Raw genomic sequence first — 21,644 nt, 5'->3', positions numbered from 1 at the left:
GCGGGGGACCAGGGTTCGATTCCCGGCCAGGGCACATAGGAGAAGCGCCCATTTGCTTCTCCACCCCCCTCCCCCTCCTTCCTCTCTGTCTCTCTCTTCCCCTCCCACAGCCAAGGCTCCATTGGAGCAAAGATGGCCTGGGCGCTGGGGATGGCTCCTTGGCCCCTGCCCCAGGCGCTAGGGTGGCTCTGGTCGCGGCAGAGCGATGCCCCGGAGGGGCAGAGCATCGCCCCCTGGTGGGCAGAGCGTCGCCCCTGGTGGGCGTGCCAGGTGGATCCCAGTCGGGCGCATGCGGGAGTCTGTCTGACTGTCTCTCCCCGTTTCCAGCTTCAGAAAAATACAAAAAAAAAAAAAAAAATTAGGACCCAGCATGTACCACAATGAGGCACATAATTCTTCAATCATTTTCAACATCAAGACAGGGCCTGACGCATAGTTGATTCTCAACAAAAGAGCGTTGAATCAATGAATGGCTGAGTTCGAGAGTGAGACGGAGGATGTTAAGGAGCAAAAGCATTCGGAAGTCACCTTGTCCCAAACCTGTCCTGGTTCCGTCATCTCTCCGTCTCCTCTTCAGCAGCCAGAGTTTCCTTAGCCGGGGGCCAAGATGATTCTCAAACCATTCTGGCGAGCGCAGAAGTTTGGGGTGGAAGGGGGTCAGGTGAAGCTAGGACCTCACTCTCTGGTCTCTGGTGGTTTGTACACTGTGCACCCTGTCACCCCACCTCACGGAGCTCCGAGGACCCAACAGCGGCTGAGATCCGAGCCCTCGAGCTACGTGCTCACCAGAATCTGTCTCCTTCTTCTCACGGACACACGCTTGTCCGCCTGTCGGTGGGTGGAGTCATGTAACAGAATTTTGGTCAATGGGATGCGAACGGAAGTAATGTTTGTCACTCCTGGGCCTGGGCCACTGTCACAGCCAGTGTGTGTGTGTGGGGGGGGGGGGGGTCCTCTGCTCACAGGGTACAGAGGAACAGACTCAGAGACCTGAGGGAAAGGAAGCCACAGCTGGAAGGAGCCTGGGTCTCTGAGAGGCTGTGAGGAGCAGACACCCCTCCCAGCTCCTCTCCACTCCCTGACTGCCAGCAGGCTCCACATGAGCAAGAACCGCACCCGTAGTTCCGCTCAGCCACTGGGTCACAGTCACCGTGTGTGCGCGCAGCGAACCTCACTGTGGGTGACACGCGGGCGCCGTTACCTCGGCAGCTGATGGGCTCCGACCTGTTACCCTCAAAGAACAGCTTCAGCTCCGGGGCCCTCCGGACGTCGAACTCCTCCCGAAGCTCCATCTCGACCGCGACGTCCACCTTGCCGAAGCCGACCCCGTTCTTGCCTCTGCCCACGATCTCCACGGCTTTGCCCAGCTCCTCCGCCAGGCTCCGGGACGGCTTTGAGGACGCATTGTCTGAAAGAGCCCAGGGGAAAGTGGGACTCCCTCGGGGGCCTGCCCCCCCACACACACACACCTCCGGTCCCCCTGAAGGCGTGGGCTCGTCTAGGCTACCGAGCACCACGCCCTTCCCGTGCCCTGCGGACGGCGGGCGAGTTCTCACAGATGTCACACGTGCAGCGTGAACTTGGCCAGTGTGGGGGCCACATATCAGGGCTCTTTGGGAAGAAGGGAGTTTTCAGCGCCGCTTTGGGGCCACCTAATAACCTCTCTAAGACCCACCTTCCTCGTAGGAAAGCGGAGAGGAGAGTGGCTATGGCGTGAGGTTGTCACAGTCACAGGGTTGACAGACCGCCAGTTCTATCGTGCTTATTATTTCTAAGAGCCGACACGGATTCGACCATTTCATCTTCCCAGTTCCCGTAGGGAGCAGGTACCCTTCGGACCCAGATGAGGAAACTGAGGCACGGCCACATGCTCTATTTATTTGCCCAAGGCCACACGGCAGGGAGAGCGGGAGCCGGATCCAGACCCAGGCGCCTGTCTCTCTAACCCGTTAAAACCCTGAGCCCGCACCAATCCTCTGCATGTATGAACACAGACTATAATAACTAATATGCGCTCTGTGACTGTGTATCTGTGAATACACGCTATTATATATCAACCTATCCATTTAAATATAGGTCGTAGAATAACAGACACATGTCATCACTGTGGTTGTTACTGTTGCGAAATCTCTGTGGTCGGAAATTACCGGGGAGCCACGGGGAGACGGAACGAGGGAGAGCATGGATGAGCGCCACCTGGTGGGAAGTCCCGGAGCTCACAGGCCAAACTGGGCCCCGGTCACCCTGTCGCTGCAGAAAACACGGCGAGGGGACTCACGGGGAAGGAAGGCCCGAGTGGGACGTGGGTATAGAGGAGGTTATGATGCCCCCCTACCCGCTCTGAGCCCATCCCGCTTGCAGGGGGTGTCAGACGGACCTCACACTCCACATGAGACTCGTGCAGTGACAGATGGTCACATCATCAGGTACATAAATACAGAATCTCGCGGTTGCACAGTGGACATGAGTTATTAAATTAGCTTGACCAGGCGGTGGCGCAGTGGATAAAGCACCGGACTGGGATGCAGTGGACCCAGGTTCGAAACCCCGAGGTCGCCAGCTTGAGCACAGACTTATCTGGTTTGAGCAAAGCTCACCAGCTTGAGCCCAGGGTCACTGGCTTGAACAAGGGGGTCACTGGCATGGCTGGAGCCCCTCGGTCAAGGCACAAATGAGAAAGCTGTCAATGGACAACTAAGGTGCCACAACGAAGAATTGATGCTTCTTATCTCTCTCCCTTCCTGTCTGTCTGTCCCCGTCCCACTCTCTGTCTCTGTCACACAGAAAAAAAAGTTAAATTAAGAAAGATTCTTGGCCCCTCACGTTGCTGGGCTATGAGCGGGAGTGGGTGGGAACTCTTCTCTGGAAACAGCTGCAAAGAACTGGAACAAAAAGTTGGAAGTGGCGGGGGGGGGGGGGGCTTCCTGGATGAAGGGAACAGGGGCCCAAGGCAGTCAGGTCTGTCGTTCCTCCTCCTGGTGACACTGTGACACTGTGTGCCTGCAGGCCCCTCGCCCCTGACTGACGTCTGCCTGGTGACACTGTGACACTGTGTGCCTGCAGGCCCCTCGCCCCTGACCACCTGACCTCTGCCTGGTGACACTGTGACACTGTGTGCCTGCAGGCCCCTCGTCCCTGACGACCTGACCTCTGCCTGGTGACACTGTGACACTGTGTGCCTGCAGGCCCCTCGCCCCTGACTGACGTCTGCCTGGTGACACTGTGACACTGTGTGCCTGCAGGCCCCTCGTCCCTGACGACCTGACCTCTGCCTGGTGACACTGTGACACTGTGTGCCTGCAGGCCCCTCGCCCCTGACTGACGTCTGCCTGGTGACACTGTGACACTGTGTGCCTGCAGGACCCTTGCCCCTGACCACCTGACCTCTGCCTGGTGACACTGTGACACTGTGTGCCTGCAGGCCCCTCGCCCCTGACTGACGTCTGCCTGGTGACACTGTGACACTGTGTGCCTGCAGGCCCCTCGTCCCTGACGACCTGACCTCTGCCTGGTGACACTGTGACACTGTGTGCCCGCAGGCCCCTTGCCCCTGACCACCTGACCTCTGCCTGGTGACACTGTGACACTGTGTGCCTGCAGGCTCCTCGTCCCTGACCACCTGACCTCTGCCTGGTGACACTGTGACACTGTGTGCCTGCAGGCCCCTCGCCCCTGACTGACGTCTGCCTGGTGACACTGTGACACTGTGTGCCTGCAGGCCCCTCGCCCCTGACCACCTGACCTCTGCCTGGTGACACTGTGACACTGTGTGCCTGCAGGCCCCTCGTCCCTGACTGACGTCTGCCTGGTGACACTGTGACACTGTGTGCCTGCAGGCCCCTCGCCCCTGACCACCTGACCTCTGCCTGGTGACACTGTGACACTGTGTGCCTGCAGGCCCCTCGCCCCTGACCACCTGACCTCTGCCTGGTGACACTGTGACACTGTGTGCCTGCAGTCCCCTCGTCCCTGACGACCTGACCTCTGCCTGGTGACACTGTGACACTGTGTGCCTGCAGGCCCCTCGCCCCTGACCACCTGACCTCTGCCTGGTGACACTGTGACACTGTGTGCCTGCAGGCCCCTCGCCCCTGACCACCTGACCTCTGCCTGGTGACACTGTGACACTGTGTGCCTGCAGGCCCCTCGTCCCTGACGACCTGACCTCTGCCTGGTGACACTGTGACACTGTGTGCCTGCAGGCCCCTCGCCCCTGACCACCTGACCTCTGCCTGGTGACACTGTGACATTGTGTGCCTGCAGGCCCCTCGCCCCTGACCACCTGACCTCTGCCTGGTGACACTGTGACACTGTGTGCCTGCAGGCCCCTCGCCCCTGACTGACGTCTGCCTGGTGACACTGTGACACTGTGTGCCTGCAGGACCCTTGCCCCTGACCACCTGACCTCTGCCTGGTGACAGTGACACTGTGTGCCTGCAGGCCCCTCGCCCCTGACTGACGTCTGCCTGGTGACACTGTGACACTGTGTGCCTGCAGGCCCCTCGCCCCTGACCACCTGACCTCTGCCTGGTGACACTGTGACACTGTGTGCCTGCAGGCCCCTCGCCCCTGACTGACCTCTGCCTGGTGACACTGTGACACTGTGTGCCTGCAGGCCCCTCGCCCCTGACCACCTGACCTCTGCCTGGTGACACTGTGACACTGTGTGCCTGCAGGCCCCTCGCCCCTGACTGACGTCTGCCTGGTGACACTGTGTGCCTGCAGGGACGATCTGACGTCTGCCGCAGGGAGCCATCGACCCCTTTTCCAGCCAGAACACGTTGTTTCTCTGAACTGCCCCCGCCCACCTGGAGCCACAGAGAAGCAGCGCACCACCTCCACTGGTGGACAAGCGCCGGGCTCAACAGGAGGTCTCGTGAAGCAAAGCCCAGGAGCCGGGGCTGGGGCGGCGGCCACACGTCCCCACTGGCCACCGGGCACAGCTGCTCCCGCTACGGGGACGAGAGGGGGTGATCGTTGTTATTACCCGCCCCATCGGTGCGGGGGAGTGGGGCGTTCCGCTCCCTCACAGACTGGTGCCTGTCCGCTGCCCGCTTGGCCACCATCCTGGCCTTCGGTAGCCTCATGCGTCACCCAGCAGCTGGCGCGGGCGCGGTGCCCGCTGCTCCGGCCGGCGGGTCTCTGTCCTGGCGTCCCTGTCGGCTTGTGGACTGGCCTCTCCTTCAAATCCCAGCGTCTACAGGGAGAAACTCAGGACAAGAGAAACACGTGGAATGACGGCCCAGAGGGTGGCGCTTCTAGGGGTTCGGCACCTGGCTCCATGCCCCAAGTCCCCAAAGTGCAAGCGAGAGAAGGAGGTGGTGGCAGCAGGCCGCTGGGCGTGGACGTCAAAGGGAAGGACGTGCGATGACAGTGAAGGGGACCCATCCGTCCAGCCAGCCAGCGAAACTCTTTCAGGATCCTCCAGGTGCCCCCTCTAGCTCCTCGGGGGCCGGCCAACAAATTCCTCTGACCACTGGGACGGCCTAGAAGGCCCGAAAGGTTCTGCTGTTCATCCGTGTGACCTTACGTCCCACAACCCCTCTCCTCAGTGACTCGGAGCCAGCCACCCCGACGGGGTCCGGTCTCCGAGCCTTCGCACTTGCTCTGTCGCAGGGGTCGCCAGCCTTTTCACACCTAACGCCCACTTCTGTGAGTAGTAACATTTTCTGACCGCCCGCCGGGTCCACAGTCATGGTGATGTATAAAGTAGGGAAGTCACTTTACTTTATAAAATGTATAAAGCTGAGTTACAGCAAGTTAAAACATATAATAATAATTACTTACCAAGTACTTTATGTCAGATTTTCACTAAGTTTGGCAGAATAAATCTTTATAAAACAATTTACTATAGTTCAATCTATCTTTTTATTTATATTTTGGTTGCTCCGCTACCGCCCACCATGAAAGCTGGAGCGCCCACCAGTGGGCGGGAGGGACCAGGTGAACCACTAGTGGGCGGGAGGGACCAGGTTGACCACCACTAGTGGATGGAGGGAGCAGGTGGACCACCACTAGTGGGCGGGAGGGACCAGGTGGACCACCACTAATGGGCGGGAGGGACCAGGCTGACCACCACTAGTGGGCGGGAGGGACCAGGCGGACCACCACTAGTGGGCGGGAGGGACCAGGCTGACCACCACCAGTGGGCGGGAGGGACCAGGCGGACCACCACTAGTGGGCGGGAGGGACCAGGCGGACCACCACCAGTGGGCGGGAGGGACCAGGCGGACCACCACTAAGTGGGCAGCAGGGACCAGGCCGACCACCCACTAGTGGGCGGCAGGGGACCAGACTGACCACCACTCAGTGGGCGGATAGGGACCAGGCTGATGCCACCCACTAGTGGACAGGAGGGACCAGGGCGGACCACCCACTAGTGGGGCGGGTAGGGACCAGACTGACCACCACTAGTGGACGGTAGGGACCAGACTGACCACCACTAGTGGGCGGTAGGGCCCAGAGCTGACCACAAAACACATAGGCGACGGTAGGGACCGACATAGACCCCACACTAGTGGGCGGGAGGGACCCGGTCCGGACCACCGACTAGTGTGGCGGAGGGAACCCAGGCGGATCAACCACTAGTGGTCGGATGGGCACACCAGGGGACCACCACTAGTGTGACGGAGGAGGGACACCAGGCTGACCACCACTAGTGGGCAGTAGGGACCAGGCGGACCACCACTAGTGGACGGAGGAACCAGGCGGACCACCACTAGGGGGCGGAGGAACCAGGCGGACCACCACTAGGGGGCGGGAGGGACCAGGCTGACCACCACTAGTGGGCGGGAGGGACCAGGCGGACCACCACTAGTGGGCGGTAGGGACCAGACTGACCACCACTAGTGGGCGGTAGGGACCAGGCTGACCACCACTAGTGGACGGTAGGGACCAGGCGGACCACCACTAGTGGGCGGAGGGACCAGGCGAACCACCACTAGTGGTAAGGAGGGACCAGGCTGACCACCACTAGTGGGGCAGTAGGGACCAGGCGGACCACCAACTAGTGGACGGAAGGAACCAGGCAGGACCACCACTAGGGGGCGGAGGAACCAGGCGGACCACCACTAGTGGACGGAGGGACCAGGCGGACCACCACTAGTGGACGGAGGGACCAGGCTGACCACCACTAGTGGGCGGTAGGGACCAGGCTGACCACCACTAGTGGGCGGAGGGACCAGGCGGACCACCACTAGTGGACGGAGGGACCAGGCTGACCACCACTAGTGGGCGGTAGGGACCAGACTGACCACCACTAGTGGGCGGAGGGACCAGGCGGACCACCACTAGTGGGCGGAGGGACCAGGCGGACCACCACTAGTGGACGGAGGGACCAGGCTGACCACCACTAGTGGGCAGTAGGGACCAGGCGGACCACCACTAGTGGACGGAGGAACCAGGCGGACCACCACTAGGGGGCGGAGGAACCAGGCGGACCACCACTAGGGGGCGGGAGGGACCAGGCGGACCACCACTAGTGGACGGAGGGACCAGGCTGACCACCACTAGTGGGCGGTAGGGACCAGGCTGACCACCACTAGTGGGCGGAGGGACCAGGCGGACCACCACTAGGGGGCGGAGGGACCAGGCGGACCGCCACTAGGGGGCGGAGGGACCAGGCGGACCGCCACTAGTGGGCGGAGGGACCAGGCGGACCGCCACTAGTGGGCGGGAGGGACCAGGCGGACCGCCACTAGTGGGCGGAGGGACCAGGCTGACCGCCACTAGTGGGCGGAGGAACCAGGCTGACCGCCACTAGTGGGCGGTAGGGACCAGGCTGACCACCACTAGTGGGCGGAGGGACCAGGCGGACCACCACTAGGGGGCGGAGGAACCAGGCGGACCACCACTAGGGGGCGGAGGGACCAGGCTGACCGCCACTAGTGGGCGGGAGGGACCAGGCGGACCGCCACTAGTGGGCGGAGGGACCAGGCTGACCGCCACTAGTGGACGGAGGGACCAGGCGGACCGCCACTAGGGGGCGGAGGGACCAGGCGGACCGCCACTAGTGGACGGAGGAACCAGGCGGACCGCCACTAGGGGGCGGAGGAACCAGGCGGACCACCACTAGGGGGCGGAGGGACCAGGCGGACCACCACTAGTGGGCGGAGGGACCAGGCTGACCACCACTAGTGGGCGGAGGGACCAGGCGGACCACCACTAGTGGGCGGGAGGGACCAGGCGGACCACCACTAGGGGGCGGAGGGACCAGGCGGACCACCACTAGTGGGCGGTAGGGACCAGGCGGACCACCACTAGTGGGCGGGAGGGACCAGGCGGACCAGCACTAGTCGGCGGGAGGGACCAGGCTGACCACCACTAGTGGACGGTAGGGACCAGGCGGACCACCACTAGTGGACGGAGGAACCAGGCGGGCCCACCACTAGTGGACGGAGGGACCAGGCGGACCACCACTAGTGGACGGAGGAACCAGGCTGACCACCACTAGTGGGCGGAGGAACCAGGCTGACCACCACTAGTGGACGGAGGAACCAGGCGGACCGCCACTAGGGGGCGGAGGAACCAGGCGGACCACCACTAGGGGGCGGAGGGACCAGGCGGACCACCACTAGTGGGCGGAGGGACCAGGCTGACCACCACTAGTGGGCGGAGGGACCAGGCGGACCACCACTAGGGGGCGGAGGAACCAGGCGGACCACCACTAGGGGGCGGAGGGACCAGGCGGACCACCACTAGTGGGCGGGAGGGACCAGGCGGACCACCACTAGTGGGCGGGAGGGACCAGGCGGACCAGCACTAGTGGGCGGGAGGGACCAGGCTGACCACCACTAGTGGGCAGTAGGGACCAGGCGGACCACCACTAGTGGACGGAGGAACCAGGCGGACCACCACTAGTGGACGGAGGGACCAGGCGGACCACCACTAGTGGACGGAGGAACCAGGCTGACCACCACTAGTGGGCGGAGGAACCAGGCTGACCACCACTAGTGGACGGAGGAACCAGGCGGACCACCACTAGGGGGCGGAGGAACCAGGCGGACCACCACTAGGGGGCGGAGGGACCAGGCGGACCACCACTAGGGGGCGGGAGGGACCAGGCGGACCACCACTAGTGGACGGAGGGACCAGGCTGACCACCACTAGTGGGCGGTAGGGCCCAGGCTGACCACCACTAGTGGGCGGAGGGACCAGGCGGACCACCACTAGGGGGCGGAGGAACCAGGCGGACCGCCACTAGGGGGCGGAGGGACCAGGCGGACCGCCACTAGGGGGCGGAGGGACCAGGCTGACCGCCACTAGTGGGCGGAGGACAGGCGGACCGCCAATAGTGGGCGGAAGGGACCAGGCTGACCGCCACTAGTGGGCGGAGGAACCAGGCTGACGCAGCCACTAGTGGGCGGTAGGAGGACCAGGCTGACCACCACTAGTGGGCGGAGGGACCAGGCGGACCACCACTAGGGGGCGGAGGAACCAGGCGGACCACCACTAGGGGGCGGAGGGACCAGGCTGACCGCCACTAGTGGGCGGGAGGGACCAGGCGGACCGCCACTAGTGGGCGGAGGGACCAGGCTGACCGCCACTAGTGGGCGGAGGAACCAGGCGGACCGCCACTAGGGGGCGGAGGGACCAGGCGGACCGCCACTAGTGGACGGAGGAACCAGGCGGACCGCCACTAGGGGGCGGAGGAACCAGGCGGACCACCACTAGGGGGCGGAGGGACCAGGCGGACCACCACTAGTGGGCGGAGGGACCAGGCTGACCACCACTAGTGGGCGGAGGGACCAGGCGGACCACCACTAGGGGGCGGAGGAACCAGGCGGACCACCACTAGGGGGCGGAGGGACCAGGCGGACCACCACTAGTGGGCGGGAGGGACCAGGCGGACCACCACTAGTGGGCGGGAGGGACCAGGCGGACCACCACTAGTGGGCGGGAGGGACCAGGCTGACCACCACTAGTGGGCGGGAGGGACCAGGCGGACCACCACTAGTGGACGGAGGGACCAGGCGGACCACCACTAGTGGACGGAGGGACCAGGCGGACCACCACTAGTGGACGGAAGGAACCAGGCGGACCACCACTAGTGGGCGGAGGAACCAGGCTGACCACACTAGTGGACGGGAGGAACCAGGCTGACCACCACTAGGGGGCGGAGGAAACCAGGCGGACCACCACTAGGGGGCGGAGGGACCAGGCGGGACCACCACTAGTGGGGCGGAGGGACCAGGCTGACCCCCACTAGTGGGCGGAGGGACCAGGCGGACCACCACTAGGGGGCGGAGGAACCAGGCGGACCACCACTAGGGGGCGGAGGGACCAGGCGGACCACCACTAGTGGGCGGTAGGGACCAGGCGGACCACCACTAGTGGGCGGGAGGGACCAAGGCGGACCAGCACTAGTGGGCGGGAGAGGGACCAGGCTGACCACCACTAGTGGGCTAATAAGGGACCAGGCGGACCACCACTAGTGGACGGAGGAACCAGGCGGGACCACCACTAGTGGACGGAGGGACCAGGCGGACCGACCACTAGTGGAACGAAGGGAACCAGGCTGGACCACCACTAGTGGGCGGAGGAACCAGGCTGACCACCACTAGTGGACGGAGGAACCAGGCGGACCACCACTAGGGGGGCGGAGGAACCAGGCGGACCACCACTAGGGGGCGGAGGGACCAGGCGGACCACCACTAGTGGGCGGAGGGACCAGGCTGACCACCACTAGTGGGCGGAGGGACCAGGCGGACCACCACTAGGGGCGGAGGAACCAGGCGGACCACCACTAGGGGGAGGAGGACCAGGCGGACCACCACTAGTGGGCGGGAGGGACCAGGCGGACCAGCACTAGTGGGCGGGAGGGACCAGGCTGACCACCACTAGTGGGCAGTAGGGACCAGGCGGACCACCACTAGTGGACGGAGGAACCAGGCGGACCACCACTAGTGGGCAGTAGGGACCAGGCGGACCACCACTAGTGGACGGAGCAACCAGGCGGACCACCACTAGTGGATGGAGGGACCAGGCTGACCACCACTAGTGGGCGGAGGGACCAGGCTGACCACCACTAGTGGGCGGGAGGGACCAGGCGGACCACCACTAGTGGACGGAGGAACCAGGCGGACCACCACTAGTGGGCGGAGGGACCAGGCTGACCACCACTAGGGGGCGGAGGGACCTGGCGGACCACCACTAGTGGGCGGTAGGGACCAGGCGGACCACCACTAGTGGACGGAGGAACCAGGCGGACCACCACTAGTGGACGGAGGGACCAGGCGGACCACCACTAGTGGACGGAGGAACCAGGCGGACCAGGCCCCTAGTGGGCGGAGGAACCAGGCTGACACACCACTAGTGGGCGGAGGGACCAGGCGGACCACCACTATGTGGGCGGAGGGACCGGAAGGCTGACCGCCCACTAGTGGGCGGGAGGGACCAGGCGGACCACCCACTGAGGGGGCGGAGGTTTAGGACCAAGGCGGACCGCCACCTAGGGGGCGGAGGGACCAGGGCGGGACCGCCCACTAGGGGGCGGAGGGGACCAGGAGGACCGCCACTAGTGGACGGCAGGGACCAGGGCGGGACCGCACACTAGGGGGCGAGAGGGACCAGGCGGACCGCCACTAGGGGTCGGATGAGGGACCAGGCTGACCACCACTAGTGGGCGGAGGGAACAGGCGGACCACCACTAGGGGGCGGAGGAACCAGGCGGACCACCACTAGGGGGCGGAGGAACCAGGCTGACCACCACTAGTGGGCGGAGGGACCAGGCGGACCACCACTAGGGGGCGGAGGAACCAGGCGGACCACCACTAGGGGGGCGGAGGGACCAGGCGGACCACCACTAGTGGGCGGTAGGGACCAGGCGGACCACCACTAGTGGACGGAGGAACCAGGCGGACCACCACTAGTGGACGGAGGAACCAGGCGGACCACCACTAGTGGGCAGTAGGGACCAGGCGGACCACCACTAGTGGACGGAGGAACCAGGTGGACCACCACTAGTGGATGGAGGGACCAGGCTGACCACCACTAGTGGGCGGAGGGACCAGGCTGACCACCACTAGTGGGCGGAGGGACCAGGCTGACCACCACTGCTCTGTCAGCTGCACCACAGGCTCTCTCCTCCCCGGTGGCTGCCAGGGCCGCAGCCTCCCTGCCTTCCGATCTGTGCTGAATTGTCACCTTCTCAGGAGGACCTTCCCTTTTCTCTGTCTCACAATGGAGAACATCACGGGTCAAAGAAAAGCTCGTTCGTGGATTCATTTGTTGTTGTGTTTTTTCAACATCTCTGCAGACCTACCGTGCTCCAGGCACTAGGCAAGATGTTAGGAATCAAGAGATGAACCAGATCTGGTCCTTGTCCCCCATGGAGCACGGAGCACGGAGCACGCAAGGTTAAAATGGTTTCAATGCAGGGTACCCAGGGTGCAGAGGGCTGTGTGAGCTCATGGGAGGTAGGAATCACCATTCTAGGTTACAGGGAGGTGAGCAGAGCCTCCTGACCAGATGATTCCAGGGGTTTCAACCTCCCAAGCCAGATGAAGAAGTGCAGAAAGAACCCTAGAAGCAGAGGCAACAGCACGTGCAAAGGCCCTGGGGCCTTGAGTCAGTCTGACTGATCTGGCAAATAACTCCGGGTCTAGAGTGGAGTGGGGAGGCTGGCCCAGCTGGATCAGGCAGAGGACACGGTAGCTACAATAAGGAGTTTGCAGTCTTAGGGCATCTTTAGGGTTTTTTTTTTAAATCAGGGAGTGACCCCCATCAGATTTGCATTTTAGAAAAAATAAGTATGTCTGGGTCTGTGGCAGAGACAGCCCGGGAGGGAGAAGGGAGACCATCTAGGGGTCAGGTGTGGAATGGCGAGGCCAGAGGTAAGGCCGTCGGGGGGGGGGGGGGGGGGGGCGAGAAGACAGGAAATGGCAGGAGGCGGCACTAACAGGACTCAGTGACGGGTGACAGGTGGACCCAGGAGTCAAGAATGACCTTGCGATGTCTGGCGTGGACCTGAGGTCTCAGAGGAGTGCTGTCCGTGAAGGCAGGTGGCTGGGAGGCCATCAAAGGTGGTGAGCTCCCAAAAGGGGAAAAAAAAACACCCCACAAAACAAAAACGATGAGGCCTGATTTGGGGCACACAGAGCATCTGAGATGCGTGAGGGACAGACCGTGAGCAAGGGTCCTCCTGGCCGACCCTCTGCGTTTGAGCCTCAAGTCCTGGGAGAGACGAGCGACCAGGAGGCAGCCGAGGACGTCGGGTCACCGGGACGCTACCTCCCTGGGGACAGTATTGGGAAAATCCTTTTAGTCAAGAGCCCAGGCACTCTGGGGGGTGGGGGTGGGGGGCTGTGATACTGCTTTTAAAGCCAAGAGATTAGCTTTTCCCAAGTCCCTTTAGAAGGCTTGTTCATTATTTTGGACATTATTTTGCTTGAAACTGTGTTTTAGAAAGAATTAAATATTCACTCGTCTCTTTCAGACAAAAAAAAAAATCTCTGCTGCTTGGAAATACCCAAGGTGGGAACGGCTTTAAGTTTAAAAGTGTTCAAGGGGGGGTTGCTATCAAAGGCGATGAAAGAATTTAAAACCGACGGGCTCTCTCTGAAGCCCCAGCTCAGGGTCGATCTCTACGTGATAACAGGTCCGGGAAGGTTCCAGAGACTCAGGAAGTTGCCCTTCTGCTCCGCTCAGGACGGGGCCATCCTGCCTTCGCACGTGGACAGAACGGGCCCCCCAGCTTGGACACTCTGGGAGGGTCAGTGAGGGCTGCTGTGTGTGTTGTGCGTACGAAATGTGCTGCTCTGAATCCTTCAACATCTCTCCCGGAGGTCCAGGACCCACAGCACCAGAGAGAAGACGGCTGGGATGTCCGACCTGTGTAAGCCCGAACCTTACAATTCCTCGAGAAGTAGAACAGGCCGCAGGGCTCCCAGTTTCCCTCTGAAAGGAACCATGGAACGGAGGCCTGTGTCTCTGTGTCTGTGTCTGTGTCTGTCTGTGTGTGTGTGTGTGTGAGAGAGAGAGAGAGAGAGAGAGAGAAAGAGAGAGAGATGTGAGAGATTGGCTGAAGCCATCATTCAGCAGAGCAGAAGGGGATGCTTCCCCTGGCTCACAGGCATGTATAAAAACCTGCCCTGGCTGGTTGTCTCAGCAGTAGATTGTCAGCCTGGCGTGTGGGAGTCCCGGGTTTGATTCCCAGCCAGGGCACACAGGAGAAGCGCCCATTTGTTTCTCCACCCCTCCCCCTCTCCTTCCTCTCTGTCTCTCTCTTCCCCTCCCGCAGCCAAGGCTCCATTGGAGCAAAGATGGCCCAGGCGCTGAGGATGGCTCCATGGCCTCTGCCTCAGGTGCTAGAATGGCTCTGGTTGCAACAGAGCAATGCCCCAGATGGACAGAGCATCGCCCCCTGGAGGGCTTGCTGGGTGGATCCCGGTCGGGCCACGCGGGAGTCTGTCTCTCTGCCTCCCTGCTTCCAACTTCAGAAAAATACAAAAAACAAACAAAAAAAGCAACCATGGCCCAAAGTGGATCCCCCCTCCAAGGTCTCGCTTCACGGACTTGAAGGAGAACCAGCATGTGCCCTGGCTCGTAGGTTGAAAAAACCGTTAACAGCCTTCATTTTGAAGGAAATGAGAGGTCTGCGATTGCTTTGAGGGAATGTTACGCAACAGGAACGCCGGCTGATGGACGCAGGCAGGAGGGACCGATCGAGTTTTCCCTCCTGAACACTGGAGGGGAAGGAGCAGAGAGGAACGCTCCACTCGGTGACGCTGTGCGACGCGGCTGCAGCAGCCTGGGACCCAGAGCACCGACGACGCGCCGAACCCCTCGCCCACGCGCGCTCCCTCCACGACCCCCTCCCCCACGCGCGCTCCCTCCGCGACCCCCTCCTCGCCCACGCGCGCTCCCTCCGCGACCCCCTCGCCCAAGCGCGCTCCCTCCGCGACCCCCTCCCCCACGCGCGCTCCCTCCGCGACCCCCCTCCCCCCCACCGCGCGCTCCCTCGCGACCCCCTCCCCCACCCGCGCTCCCTCCGCGACCCCCTCGCCCACGCGCGCTCCCTCCGCGACCCCCTCCCCCACGCGCGCTCCCTCCGCGACCCCCTCGCCCACGCGCGCTCCCTCCGCGACCCCCTCCCCCACCCGCGCTCCCTCCGCGACCCCCTCGCCCACGCGCGCTCCCCTCCGCGACCACCCTCCCCCCACGCGCGCTCCCTCCGCGACCCCCCTCCCCCACCACCGCGCTCCCTCCGCGACCCCCTCGCCCACGCGCGCTCCCTCCGCGACCCCCTCCCCCACCCGCGCTCCCTCCGCGACCCCCTCGCCCGCCCGCGCTCCCTCCGCGACCCCCTCCCCCACCCGCGCTCCCTCCGCGACCCCCTCGCCCAAGCGCACTCCCTCCACGACCCCCTCCCCCACGCGCGCTCCCTCCGCGACCCCCTCCCCCACGCGCGCTCCCTCCGCGACCCCCTCGCCCACGCGCGCTCCCTCCATGAAAGTGGCTTCGCTCAGAGAGGATGAATCAGAGGAGAAAAACCAGAGATGGAGGAAAAACTGGGGCGGGGGGCCTGAATTTCAGACGGAGGTGTGACTGTGTGGGGTCCGCGGCTCAGGGGCTGCGGCAAACTGACAGGCAAGCGCGCTGACCCAAAGGGGACATCGTCGGTCAGTTCCAGCTAATTGTCCTATTGCAAGAGGAGGAGCTAGTGCTTCCAGATCTCTCCTTTCGTCTTTTTCAAAGAGCAGAGATAAAGTCAAAGTTAATTGTGAGATCTCCCCAGTTTTTAAAACGCTGTGCGACCTCGGGCAAATCCCTTGACCTCTCTGAGCTTCTGTTTCCTCAGCTGTAAAACAGGGAGACATCGACTTACTGTGTAGAGGCACGGAGGACGTTGCCCAACACACAGGAAGTGCTCGCTGTGTGGGAGCTGTCGTGGAAGTCCCTTTCACCCTGTCCCCGGGCACAGCTCAGAGCCAGTGCCCGAGGAAAAGGACCTGTTGTCTGCTCGTGCAGAGGGCAGCGGGCCACAGAGGAGGATTGCCCGCGATCCAGGTGATAAAGATCGTGGTCTACGACTCCCTTCCTGAGAGCCTGCCCGTGACTGTCATCGTGAATTGCTCTCTGGCTGTGTTCCAACAGTTTTTAAATATATTATCTCCTTTCATCTGAACAACAATCCTGTATGGCCGCTATGTTCATGCCCATTTTACAGAAGAAATAAAAAACAAACAGACCTGAGGTTCAGAATGTCACAGACACCTGAGGATGAGTCCTGGTTCCTGTCTCCATGGAGACAGAGAAGCCACATACAAATAAAGACCGTAGTGACCCTGGCTGGTTGGCTCAGTGGTAGAGCGTCGGCCTGGCGTGCGGGGGACCCGGGTTCGATTCCCGACCAGGGCACACAGGAGAAGCGCCCATCTGCTTCTCCACCTCTCCCTCTCCTTCCTCTCTGTCTCTCTCTTCCCCTCCCGCAGCCATTGGAGCCAAGATGGGCCGGGCGCTGGGGATGGCTGCTTGGCCTCTGCCCCAGGCACTAGAGTGGCTCTGGTCTCAACAGAGCGACGCCCCGGAGGGGCAGAGCGGTGGGCGTGCCGGGTGGATCCTGGTCGGGCACATGCGGGAGTCTGTCTCTCTGCCTCCCCGCTTCTAACTTCAGAAAAAGACCAAGAAAAGAGGACCCTGTGGCAGTGTGCATCTCAAACTATCGAACCTCCCTGGACTCGCATTCCCACCTGGAAACTGCGAATAGTGTTACATATGCATGACTTTTAAAAACATATTAATAATAACGTCTTCTCCTAGGTTTAGCAATAGGTAAATCTCCTCTGTCCCCCCCCCCAGGAGCAGGGAGGCAGGCCTCAGGCCCCCCGCCCGCCCCCGCAAGCCCAGGAGCGAGGGGGCGACACTCCCCCAGGAGCAGGGAGACAGGTCTCAGGCCCCCCCCCAGGCCCAGGAGCGAGGGGGCGACACCCCCCCAGGAGCAGGGAGGCAGGCCTCAGGCCCCCCCGCCCCCCAGACCCAGGAGCAGGGAGACAGGCCTCAGGCCCCCCGCCCCCCAGGCCCAGGAGCGAGGGGGCGACACCCCCCCAGGAGCAGGGAGACAGGCCTCAGGCCCCCCGCCCCCCAGGCCCAGGAGCGAGGGGGCGACACTCCCCCAGGAGCAGGGAGAAGGCCTCAGGCCCCCCGCCCCCCAGGCCCAGGAGCGAGGGGGCGACACCCCCCCAGGAGCAGGGAGACAGGCCTCAGGCCCCCCGCCCCCCAGGGATAGGAGCGAGGGGGCGACACTCCCCCAGGAGCAGGGAGGCAGGCCTCAGGCCCCCCGCCCCCCAAGCCCAGGAGCGAGGGGGCGACACTCCCCCAGGAGCAGGGAGACAGGCCTCAGGCCCCCCCTTCCCGTCCCCCAGGCCCAGGAGCGAGGGGGTGACACTCACGGAACAACACCAGCAGGAAGCGGGTCTGGCTGAGTGTCTGGGCCAGGCCAGCAGGTGTCAGCACCATCAGGTTGCCCTCCACCGCGATGTGCAAGGGCTCGGGCGTGGGGACAGGCTCGTCCTCTCCGGCACCGTCCTCTGGGGAGTCCCGGACCGCAGAGACAGGAGAGGTCAGCAGCAGCAGGACAGGCATCCAGAGCGGCCCCATGGCTGTCCTGCTGGGCAGGAGGAGACACAGGGTCCCCATTATCCACACCAGCGGTGAGGTCCCAGGTCCCCACTCCCTCCCCTCTCCCCTGCCCAGCAGGAGGAGACACAGGGTCCCCCGTTATCCACACCAGCGGTGAGGTCCCAGGTCCTCACTCCCCTCCCCCCCTGCCCTGCCCAGCAGGAGACACAGGGTCCCCCGTTATCCACACCAGCGGTGAGGTCCCAGGTCCTCACTCCCTCCCCTCCCCCCTGCCCTGCCCAGCAGGAGACACAGGGTCCCCCGTTATCCACACCAGCGGTGAGGTCCCAGGTCCTCACTCCCTCCCCTCTCCCCTGCCCAGCAGGAGGAGACACAGGGTCCCCCGTTATCCACACCAGCGGTGAGGTCCCGGGTCCTCACTCCCTCCCCTCTCCCCTGCCCAGCAGGAGGAGACACAGGGTCCCCCGTTATCCACACCAGCGGTGAGGTCCCAGGTCCTCACTCCCTCCCCCCTCCCTGCCCAGCAGGAGGAGACACAGGGTCCCCCGTTATCCACACCAGTGGTGAGGTCCCAGGTCCTTACTCCCTCCCCCCCCCCTGCCCAGCAGGAGAAACAGGGTCCCCCGTTATCCACACCAGCGGTGAGGTCCCAGGTCCTCACTCCCTCCCTCTCCCCTGCCCAGCAGGAGGAGACACAGGGTCCCCCGTTATCCACACCAGCGGTGAGGTCCCAGGTCCTCACTCCCTCCCCTCTCCCCTGCCCAGCAGGAGGAGACACAGGGTCCCCCGTTATCCACACCAGCGGTGAGGTCCCAGGTCCTCACTCCCTCCCCCTCCCCTGCCCAGCAGGAGAAACAGGGTCCCCGTTATCCACACCAGCGGTGAGGTCCCAGGTCCTCACTCCCTCCCCCCTCCCTGCCCAGCAGGAGGAGACACAGGGTCCCCCGTTATCCACACCAGCGGTGAGGTCCCAGGTCCTCCCTTCCTCCCTCCTCCCCTGCCCAGCAGGCCCTGGGCAGAGACCGTGGCCTGAGCAGAGGCCCCGGAGGAGAGGCGAAGCGTCAGGTTAACCTCCAGGCCCGTGTCAACGGCACGGGGGTACCTCGGAGATGCAGGGCCCCACTCAGAGCAGCGAGAAGCCTCATCACACGCCCCCCACCGAGCCCACTGACTCCCAGACACGAGGGGAGACCCCTGCAGAGACGCGTCCTCGGCTGAGCCTCTGGAGCTCAGAGGACCGGTCCAGCCCCAGCTGCAGCCTCGGCCTCATGACACCCCCCCCAACGCCCCCTTGAATGCGCCTCGTCACACGACGCTCACTGCCGCCCAGTGTAACCCCGTTTTTGAACAAATTTTCTCCTCAGGTGCAAGTGTCTTTTTTTTTTTTTTTAAGTCATGACTAGAATAAACACTTGTAAAAAAATGCCAACCAATACAACAAAGAAACGTTAACTAGAAAATAAAAATCTCTTCCGTAACTCCACCCTTGAGAAAGCCACTGTTAAGAGTCTGGAATGAATCCTTACAGATGTTGAAGGTGCCTATATGAAGGCACATGTTCAAACATGAGTGGCGTATTTGGTGGTCTGATTTTCATTTTTTCTTTTAAGTGAGAGGAGAGGAGGCAGAGAGATAGGCTCCTGCGTGTGCCCCGACTGGGATCCACCTGGCAAGACCCCTAAGGGAGATGCTCTGCCCAATGTGGACAGTTGCTCCCGCTGCTCAGCAATGGAGTTATTTTTAGTGCCTGAGGGGAGGTCAAGGAGTCATCCTCAGGGCCTAGGGCTGGCTTCCTAGAACCATTGAGCCATGGCTGAGGGAGAGGAAGACAGAAAGAGAGAGGGAGAGGGAAGGATGGAGAAGCAGATGGTCAGTTCTCCTGTGTGCCCTGACCAGGAATCGAAACTGGGACATCTACATGTTGGGCCGATGCTCTACTATTGAGCCAACCAGCCAGGGCTGGGTGTTTTGATTGTCGTACTCAATAATATTAAATCTGTCTTCGATACCTTCCAATACATGTACATATGAGAGCTATGACATGCCTCCTTTCCTCTTTTCCTCATTTTATTGAAACATTCTTAACTATCAAGTTGATGGTCTGCTGGGAAGCTGCCTCTCTCCCCGATACCATGTGTCTCCCCTGGAAATGCAGACCAGAGGATCAGTCTCTGCACGTCCTCCTCAAGCTCGGAGCCGCTGTCCTGCGCAGCACACAGACTCTCAGAGCGTCTTCGACAAGAAGACACACAGCACTTTTTCTGGTCACTCTTCAGGGGATGTGAAAGAGGGCCTGACCTTTGTCCACTGTTGCATTCCTAGCATCGGGCATTTGTGGCCGGAAAATGAACACATGGAAGGAAGGAAGGAAGGAAGGAAGGAAGGAAGGAAGGAAGGAAGGAAGGAAGGAAGGAAGGAAGGAAGGAAGGAAGGAAGGAAGGAATGATTTCTATGTACCTGAGAAACGTGTTTAGCAATCAGAGCATTTTTAAAAAGTAGATTTCACGTCATTTTATGGCCCGATCTGTAGTGACCTGTGACCGGTTCTCCGTGCGAAATTGTGTAAGACCCTGCAGCTCCACATTCTAGTGGTTTCCGGGTCACCGTCTCTCTTGATGACCAGCTCTGCTCAGAAGAGCACCGAGGTTTGATGTGGGTTCTGAAACAGGCCTTGGAGACTCACTCCCAGCGGGGACCGGGCGCTGGCTCAGGTGTCCGGCTTGTCAGAAGGGGCTTTGCAGAACGGAAGGGACTTGAGTGCCCAGCCGTCCGTGCTGCCAACTCTGGGTCTGGACAGACACGTGCTGACAGCACAGGACAGGACCCCCCGCCTCCCGCCAGGAGGGGGACGATGACGACAGGGAATAGCGGTCAGAGCTGTGACGCTTCTGGGGTGCTCTCAGGGGGCTCTCTACCCCAACATGTGTGTGCGTGTGTGTGTGTGCATGTGTGTGCGTGTGTGCGTGTGTGTGTGCGTGTGTGTGTGTGAACTTTCCCACGCCCACAAGCAATTCTCAGACACCAGGAGGGCGTCCAACGCACTCAGATCTCACAAGTTCTGCCCGGAAAGAGCATCAGATCCCACAGGTTCAGGGAGGGGTCCCGCGGGACGTGCCTCCACTTCAGATGCCCATCCCCACCGCCGAGGGGTCCCCTGGGCTCCTCACCACCTGGCTATGAGCCGGAGGTTGTCATCGCCCCTTCTTGGGGGGGGGGGTCCATGAATCGGCTGAGGGTGACTCACAGAAATCGGGAGACCCGTGTTCACTCGCTCGATTGCGGGTCGATGACAAAGGGTATCAGAGGAAGAGACCCAGAGCCAAGGTCCCGCACGGAGGGGCCCCTGTGTCTGTGGAGTTTGGTGGGGGTCCCGTGCGGCAGCTCCCCCTGGAGGGGGTCTGGTTCCCCAGCCCGGGAGCTCGGCAAACCATCTCTCTGGGTTTGGACGGAGGCGACATGACTTGAGCAACAACCGATGAAATCATGGAGCCTCGGTGATTCGTGCCGTCCTCCCAGGGAGCCCAAGGGGGTGCGGTCCTCCCACTGTGTTTACGGTGGGTTCCCCTAACAGCCAGCCCCCACCCCCACGTGCTTGCCAAGTCGCCCCCTTCACATCCACCTCGTGGGGGGAGGAAGCCGGTGAAGAGCCCTTCTCCCCTGCCTGGCTCGGAAGGGAGTTCAGGGAGTGAGGAGGAGACACCAAATGTTGTCACAAAAGATGCGCCAGGTGCTCTGATGGCTCTGGACAATCCGGGCTTGGGGAGGGGTGAGGCAGGAACTGTGGGTCAGTCAGGGGTGGGATTCAAATAACGTAACAGCCGGCTCTCTGTCCTCATGGCCGCTTTAAGAATAAATTATATATACTGAAAGGTAGTTTATTATTTCCTGCACTGAATCCTTAAACAAGAAGAATAAAAGAGGTACACAAAACTAGATGGTGTTATAAGAAAGAGTTTTAAAATATTAATGAAAAAATATTATATTATACCCGACCAAAAAAAACAATAAAAGGGTTATTTAAGATATTTCTATATTGCTTCTCGATGGGCATTCTCACATGCAAT

General features: G+C 62.0%; 1 protein-coding gene across 1 annotated transcript in view; it reads right to left on the bottom strand.

Moving 5' to 3' along the window:
• PDILT (protein disulfide isomerase like, testis expressed) overlaps nucleotides 1-17,598 on the bottom strand; it is a 53,328-nt gene extending 35,730 nt beyond the window's left edge. The window contains exons 1-2 of the mRNA XM_066272069.1: nucleotides 17,391-17,598; nucleotides 1,202-1,408 (exon numbers count right to left, since the gene is read on the bottom strand). Of these exons, the coding sequence (XP_066128166.1) occupies nucleotides 1,202-1,408; nucleotides 17,391-17,598 (415 nt within the window). The remainder of the gene's footprint in view (nucleotides 1-1,201; nucleotides 1,409-17,390) is intronic.
• Nucleotides 17,599-21,644: the final 4,046 nt, after the last annotated feature.

Source organism: Saccopteryx bilineata, chromosome 4, assembly GCF_036850765.1.
Source record: "Saccopteryx bilineata isolate mSacBil1 chromosome 4, mSacBil1_pri_phased_curated, whole genome shotgun sequence".
Taxonomy (NCBI): domain Eukaryota; kingdom Metazoa; phylum Chordata; class Mammalia; order Chiroptera; family Emballonuridae; genus Saccopteryx; species Saccopteryx bilineata.
Note: the sequence above shows the minus strand (reverse complement) of the source record. Positions and strands in the feature narration are given on the sequence as shown.